This window comes from Topomyia yanbarensis, chromosome 3 (genome assembly GCF_030247195.1).
Source record: "Topomyia yanbarensis strain Yona2022 chromosome 3, ASM3024719v1, whole genome shotgun sequence".
NCBI lineage: Eukaryota > Metazoa > Arthropoda > Insecta > Diptera > Culicidae > Topomyia > Topomyia yanbarensis.
In genome coordinates this window covers 61,658,414-61,666,078 of record NC_080672.1, presented here as the reverse complement: position 1 = coordinate 61,666,078, position 7,665 = coordinate 61,658,414, and the positions used below count along the sequence as shown (strand labels likewise).

Below are 7,665 nucleotides of genomic sequence, written 5' to 3'. Positions count from 1 at the left end.
AAAACAATCACGACCAGTCTCTCCAAGCCAACAACCGGCACCAGCAGCAAAGAAGCTAACGTAGAAAAGAACGGATGCGTTTGTCCTTGCGCTCGCATTTTTGTTTGACGCTCTATGCTTTCTTCGAGAATACTTTGAATTGACTTCTCTATATTTTGTAGTGTATTCCGTCGATTCAAGCAATAAAACTCGTTTTTTAACTTGTACACAAAGTAGGCAACTCCGTTAAGAAAGTTTGTTTTAACAAATTTCAACTATCAACTAAAGTTTGCAATTTTTTATACTTTTATCATGTAACAATTTAATAAAGCAAATGATTACAAAGAAATTGCTATTACTATTTTTATTGCTCTTCTGTGAATACCGGTCGTGTTCGTCCATCTTCCGGGTAAAAACGCGGGCCCCCAAATACGACCCTGGCCAGGGTAATTGCCCTGGCTGCCTCCCCCTCTCATCGGGCCTGCGTAAGAGGCGACTTAAAACAGGTGTCCTCAAGTCAAGGTTTCTCCGTGCCGAGTACTAAATATCTGGCCAGTCGCACACGGACTGTCGTAAGTCTTACCCTTACTGTGTTAAGCGAATCTCTGACCCAGTGGACGTTTGTTTCTTCACAAATCGTGGAATTCAAATGGTTGTCATGTCCCTAATACCCGTTTCGGGGTTCTCTATAGACGATTATAAGCCAACGTGTTTGGTATCTTCTAGCTGCCGTACAACAAGTGCTTGAGATGAAATGTGTAGTGCTGCGATCGAGTATGGTAAGGGTAGTACAAATTAATCTTCAGCATAAACGTACAGCAACTATGAATCTATCCCGCCTCGTGCAGGAAGGAAAAGCTTCTATAGCTTTAGTTCAAGAACCGTACATCCTTAAAGGAAACTTCTATGTTAGAAAGCTACTTAACCCAGTCTTCGTAGCTTTCAGCAAAAATGGCATGACAAATCCACGTGAAATGCCTCGTGCATGTATACTTGCGAATAGTGCTATTGACGCATGTCTTATTTCCGAACTCACAACTCGCGATATTTGTGTTCTCACATCAATATGACTGTCGATAACATAAACAAGAAAAACGTATATTGTTCGGCATATATGCCGCATAATGAACCATCACCTTCTGATCACTTCAATAGGGTTGTATCATACTGTGGCAGAAATGTGTTTCCCCTCATAATCGGCAGTGATGCAAATGCCAACCACAAAATTAAGCAGTACAAATCTGCACATACTTAATGTAGGATTTTTTTTTTCCTTTTTTATTTCGACTATGTTAGTCACATTTTCTTTTTTACATTAGCTAGAGATTACTGGGTAGGGAAAGTTATGAAAATTAGAACCATAGTACTCAAGTAAGAGCAAGTATGTAAAGTATACAGATCGGAAAACTAGAAGTGGCAGTGTCATTAGAACAGGCTTAATATCCTACGGGCTTAACGGCACGGTCATTAGAATGGGCTTAATATCACTCGAGTGATTCGTAGTTATGCTGCCTAAGCTCGACCCTCATCAGCAGAAGACAAAAGGTAAGCCCGTAGGATATTAAGCCTGTTCTAATGACCCTGCCACTTCTAGTTTTCCGATCTGTATACTTCACATCCTTGCTCTTACTTAAGTACTATGGCTCTAATTTTCATAACTTTCCCTACCCAGTAATCTCTAGCTAAGTGAATGTTGTTAAAACTTAATGTAGGAAATCGCCCAACAGTTGCATGAGCTGTCAGAGAAGAGGTGTTAGATGTAACGCTCTTGCCTGACAGTATTACACATGAGGTGGCAAACTGGATCGTACCAAACGAGCTCGACGCGTCGTTGTCTGATCATAAGCACATTGTTGACTAGGTTTCATGGGTATCTTCCGACGATTGAATCTCCAAGTGACTTGGATGAGTAGTAGCAGCGTACAAAGAGGCTTACCCGCTTTGAGTTATGCGTGCTTCTAGAGGAACACCTTGGTGGAATACGGAACTTGTTCGAATCAAAAAGTTATGTAGAAAAGCTTGGAATCGCAGATGCTGGAGCTGGTCGCAGGCATTTAAGTTGGCCCGCAAAGCATACAGAAATGCCCTTCGATTCTCTGAGCGAAGTGGTTGCAAAAGTTTCTGCACAAATGTCTCAAGTCTCAACGAGACTAGTAGATTAAATAAGTTACTTTCGACATCAAAAGACTTTCATGTCAGTTCAATTAGAACTAATTATGGCGAATACTGGTCTGACGAAGATGTAGTACTCAATTGTCTTTTTGACAACCATTTTCTAGGCTGTACGGAGCCATCACTAATGACTGCCCCTGGGTTCTTTTCAGGTAGTTCTGATTCTTGGGCATTTGCTCGTAGAATTGTGACAACCGAACTGATCAAATGGCCGATTTAAAGTTTTGCTCCGTATAAGTCTCCGGGAAAGGATGGAATCATTCCAGTTCTACTAGAAAAAGGATATGAACACTTCAAGCATATTGTGAAAAAGGTTATTACTTGTAATCTTGCAACAGGATACATTCCATTAGTGCGGCGGGAAATAACTGTCAAATTCATTCCCAAATGTGGCCGCGTCACTTATGAGGAGGAAACGAGCTTTGGACCGATCAGTCTGACCTGCTTCCTTCTCAAAAATCAGTGGAACGTTTAATCGGCCACTACATTCGAGATGTTAGCTTGGGCGAGCATCCGCTGCATGCAATGCAACATGCATATCAGCAGGGGAAGCCTACCACCCTGTTACATAACATTGAAAAACATTTTAGGATTTCTCCTCGATATTGAAGATACTTTTGACGCATCTTTCGAAGCCATTTTAAAAGCAGCATGAGTTCATAGAGTATCTTCATATATAATGATCCATGTACACGCAATGCTTAGCAACCGACATCTGTGCTCATCGTTAAAACAAGTAGAGATAAGGAAACTGAATGTCTGCGGATGTCCTCAAGGTGGTGTGCTGTCACCACCTGTCACCTTGTCGCCGATGGCTTGTTTAGGAAACTTAATGAACTTGGGTTTCCGACGAATGGTTTCGCCGATGATTATCATATAATGACTACTGGTGGTATCTGCATTAACACACTTTTAGATTTGATGCAACAAGTCATAAGTGTTGTGGAGAAATGATGTCTTCATGTCGGACTATCAGTTAATCCAAATGAAACAACAAAGGTGCTCTTCACGCAACGGTGAATTACAACCGGTGCCCGTCGATCGCTGTTTTTTGACTCTGTAATTACTGTCGCAGGTCAAGGTAAGTGCGTTGGGCTAAATCTTGACTCTTAACTTGATTGGAAAGCTCACATCGATTTCAGGATCCAGAAAATATGCATAGCCTTCGGCCAATGTAGACGAGCTTCCGGCAAATCTTGGGGATTCTAACCCAAGTACATTCACTGGATCTACACAACAATTTTTAGGCCAATACTGGCTTACGGGTGCCTTGTTTGGTGGTAGAAGAGAGAAATTATGACAATCCAATCAAAGCTAAACCGTCTTTAGAGGATGGTTTTGATGGTGCGTTCTCGACAACACCTACTGCTGCTCTAGAGGCACTCTTGAACATACAACTACATAAACACACCGTCTAAAGGTTACTGGGCTCTGGACAAGACTGTGGCCCCAAATGCTTACTTGGGATGAGCATACACTTGCTCCCACCCCACCTTGACCCTACACTCACATACTGTTTCCCGTTTAAACCCCCAATGTGAGAATTCCTCCTCGCGAGAAATGGTTGTCTGGCTGAATGGAGTGACAACTTGTAGAATACGTAGTGTGTTATAGGTACTGATTGTTCTTTGTTGGAGAGCCGGTACTGGTGTCTATTGTCGTGAAATGAGATTAAACCAATCTCATTCGCTTGGTAGACACTGTACCGCATTCGAAGCAGAAATCTTCGCGATTCTGTATAGCGTACAATCGACATTTCAACAGTGAATTTGCGGTAAAAGAATCTATTTTTGCACTGACAGTCAGGCTGCCCTGAAAGCACTTAGTTCAGCAGATTCGAGATCGAAATTAGTAATTTCATGTCGAACTAAAATCAAAGAGCTTAGCATTTCAAATACTATCTACCTTCTATGGATACTAGGTCATTCCGGTATTACTGGAAATGAATGGGCGGACGAATTGGCCAGAGCGGGCGCTGCGACTGACTTGGATGGTCCAAAACCTGTTCTACCATTTTCGATAAGTTGGATAAAGTAGAAGATTCGCTCTTGGGCTACATCCGAACATGCCAACCATTGGTGTAGCTTGCAAACTTGCATTCAAACAAAGAATTTTCTGCCGGATGTGAGTCCGAAAATGTCAAAAAATTTGTTGCATTTTTCTAAACACAACTGCAGTATTCTAGTCAGGGCACTGACTGGACATTGCAAACTCAATTATCACATGACTACTATTCAGTGCGCTGAGTATTATTCGTGTGATCTTTGTGAATCCGATAAGGGAGCATACTATTACCGCACGTGAAAGAAGGCGATTTAGATTTGGCGAAGTTCTTTTTGATAATTATTGAAAGTGTGTGAATTACTAATTAAAACTAATTGAATAATAAAACTATTCTCGCTGGGCGTATAAGTTCGGTATAGGATATCGAACGGCAAGAGGGATAGTTCGAGAACCGTTATATACTGGCGTCTAACCTCAAATACTTACCTCTAGATAAGCGAGGCCTCATTCGGACAAATTGGCAGAAACGGGGTCTACTTGCGTAGGGAATACAAATGTAAGATATTTGAACTATGTACGAGGGTTATTATACTGAATTTAATTATATTCTAGCTTTGAGCTGTCGCTACAATTTGCGCTGCTGTCTTGATTTACCCCCCATCCGAACAATATCATTTGGTATGCAATTGCCCTGTAGTAATGGAATTGCGCGTCCGGATTTTTGGTTCTCCGTACATAAATGAACCTATGTACAGAAAGCTAAAACTCAAGGATATGCTATTGTCTCTAACCCAGTGTGGTAAAGAGCAATAGTTTAAGCCGTATTTGAATTACAATATCTCATCGGGGGTGTTTTCGTTCTGTTATCTCAATATCCCTTCGAGTGTGTTGATATATCCGCTCACTGCTTAAATAAAAATTTTAAATACCTGCGGGGGTTGGAAGTTTTATTCCGGCTATTGCTATTGTAAAGCGTTCTGCATCCAGAATGCTCTGTTTTAATTGTTCTGTGTCGTTACTTTCATTACCTTACCTTAGCTTACCACGTCCCCAATCCTTCCCATCAGGGAAATGATGAAAAGACGATTCGTGGCACGGCACAAATCTCCGATCCACAGGAAGAACGTGCCATTTGAGGCAGACGCTACTGATTCCTGATCCTAGAAAATGCTAACACGCCATATTTATATTTTGGAACCATCATTGTAGTATGCAATGGGTGATTTATGGTATAAATCAATCATTTTGTTTTCAAGGGACCTTACTATGGTATATTAATTAAATTTGATGGTGCATTATGGGGTTGATTAACTGTAGCGAACCTTAGTGTGGTCTCTATATGGTCCCATATGGTGTCTCGGACCATGCGCAATTGTTTGGGCTTATATTTATTCCCGTTTACGACAGTAAAATCAAATGGGCTTACTATTCGTTCAAATCGCTTTCGAACAAATCTCGCATTCATCGTAAACAAGAATAAGGCTGTAATGCTGAAAATCGTATGATTTTCGAAGATGCCGTATCTTCAGAGCGAACAAAACCAAGCTATCAGATTACTGGCGCACTCTTCCAGAATCATTTCAAGACAATATCTAAAAACCTAAAAATGTAAAAACCTATAATTTGACTTATTAATTCATTCTTCGTTTGTCTTTAATCTGATCACCTATTCTGGGTATCGGAGGAAGGGTGATTCGTTGAAAGACAGCACTTTTTTGTCGTAGAGGTTCAGTTCAAAATCGCTATATATTTGTTCGAAAACATGGTGCCTTGTACACATTACAGCGAACCTTAAACAATCTTAATTTAACCCAAAGACGACGTAAAATTTTATACCCACGCACTTGCCATGTATGATTTTCCACATCAGTGATTATTTGGTCATTAGAAAGTATACGACAATGTAATTCTATATAAAATGAATGATATGTAGAAAACCCTACTAAGTCAATCGTAGGAAGTTACAGTGCAAAGTGCTACTTCATTCATCATTCTCTATGTGATCATAATTACACAGCATGCTTCACTCTACATCGAAAAGACACAATACCTCGATAGTGCTTGCGCTAAGTATAATGGCTATTTTGAACAGCTTGTTCGATCCAGCAACCGCACAAGGGCAGCGGTTCTGCGGAAAATTTTTGGTAAGCACACTGTCAATGTTGTGCGAGGAATTTCCTACACTGCCTCCGCCCGACTACAATAAGCGGAATAGCAGAAGCAAGTCCTATGAACATAAAACAACAAAGCAGACCAATCAAGTATTTGAATTTTTACAGATATCTTCGAGGCACCCAATTTCGATGCGGCTTGGACGTATATAGTTGATGGCCTGGCAATGAACAGAATTGACAAAATTGAGCAACTAAAGCGAATCATATTTACAAATTATCTAATCAATGTTGTAAAAAGCGAGGCAATCCCGCTACGTTTTCAAATGGCGAAACGAGGTATTATCGAGGAATGCTGTCTGAGGCCATGTACAGAAAATCAACTAAGAACATTTTGTTCTAAATACTGAGTGCTGAAAAAACTAGTACAAATACATTACACAACTTTCTAATGAGCACTATAAGTACAATGATTTCATTAAGCGTCGAACGCAGACACGTTTTATGATTACCTATTAACAATAATCAAACAATAGAAATGAATAATATATGCAAAACCAGATGTTTGCTTCTATCATTTATTTAAGTTTAACACGAACACCTAAATCCTATATAACGGCGAATGCAATATTTGGCCCGAATCTCCCCTACCAAACGAATCTACTCACATCCCCGACTGCCCTTTCTGAATCGTCTGTGCAAATCGGTTTGCAATTAACAGCGAGGTATCAATAAACCGGTTGACGCAGTTATTCAAACAGGATTCTGTTCGGCTATCCAACTTGCTTCCCGGCTTTTCAACGCATTTGTCCCAGCAAATGTCGTTGAACTCGTGAATCTGTTTAATGAAAATTTATCGTGTTACTACCGTATGCGATGCAGCCAAGATAAGTGAACCAACCTGAGCACTCAGCTGAGCCTTCTGCTTCTCCGCCATCAGGAAGTCCTGCAGCTCGGGATCAACAGAACTCTTGGAAGTATCGAAGTCGGCCATTCTCAGGGATGTTTTTGTAATGTATTAGCTACAGCTGCACAAGAAACGCGAGCGTTTTTTTCTTAAAATTTCGTCTGATGCAATGCAGAACTTACCGAAACCGAAATTCACAACTGAGAATCATTCAACACAAACACGCGTGTGTGACGGTTGCGTAACAGAGCTGTCAAAACTTATCGTTTTTACTGGGTGGAACGAGGGAAATATACACCAAAAATAGAATTACCATTTTCATGATTCGATTTCAATGGTGTAAGATTATGGTAAAAACGTCGACTGATTACTATCCGCACTGGCGGGTAAGTATGAGTGTCTACTACAATGTCTACTACAATTGAGATATCTGACGTTTAAAATACTCACACTGATATCTCGTATTTTTTATACTACCGCCCTCCCCGTAAA

At 40.6% G+C, this 7,665-nt stretch overlaps 2 protein-coding genes across 2 annotated transcripts; one reads left to right on the top strand and one right to left on the bottom strand.

The window, feature by feature from the left end:
• The first annotated feature begins 5,600 nt into the window (after positions 1-5,600).
• Positions 5,601-6,677, top strand: LOC131692424 (uncharacterized). The gene is made up of 2 exons (XM_058979464.1): positions 5,601-6,375; positions 6,435-6,677. The coding sequence occupies exons 1-2, from the start codon at positions 6,174-6,176 to the stop codon at positions 6,674-6,676; spliced, it is 444 nt and encodes a 147-aa protein (XP_058835447.1). The 5' UTR covers positions 5,601-6,173; the 3' UTR covers position 6,677.
• A 128-nt stretch (positions 6,678-6,805) lies between these two features.
• LOC131692423 (mitochondrial import inner membrane translocase subunit Tim8) lies at positions 6,806-7,446 on the bottom strand. The gene is made up of 3 exons (XM_058979462.1): positions 7,356-7,446; positions 7,168-7,294; positions 6,806-7,104 (listed from the first exon to the last, which is right to left on the bottom strand). The coding sequence occupies exons 2-3, from the start codon at positions 7,258-7,260 to the stop codon at positions 6,931-6,933; spliced, it is 267 nt and encodes an 88-aa protein (XP_058835445.1). The 5' UTR covers positions 7,261-7,294; positions 7,356-7,446; the 3' UTR covers positions 6,806-6,930.
• Positions 7,447-7,665: the final 219 nt, after the last annotated feature.

What these genes read in the sequence shown, in the direction of transcription:
- LOC131692424 (XM_058979464.1), top strand. Translation starts at nt 6,174, where the DNA reads ATGCTTCACTCTACATCGAAAAGACACAATACCTCGATAGTGCTTGCG. An exon ending in CAATAAGCGGAATAGCAGAA is followed by an intron (nt 6,376 to 6,434) that starts GCAAGTCCTATG and finishes GAATTTTTACAG; the next exon opens with ATATCTTCGAGGCACCCAAT.
- LOC131692423 (XM_058979462.1), bottom strand. Translation starts at nt 7,260, where the DNA reads ATGGCCGACTTCGATACTTCCAAGAGTTCTGTTGATCCCGAGCTGCAG. An exon ending in AGGCTCAGCTGAGTGCTCAG is followed by an intron (nt 7,105 to 7,167) that starts GTTGGTTCACTT and finishes TTCATTAAACAG; the next exon opens with ATTCACGAGTTCAACGACAT.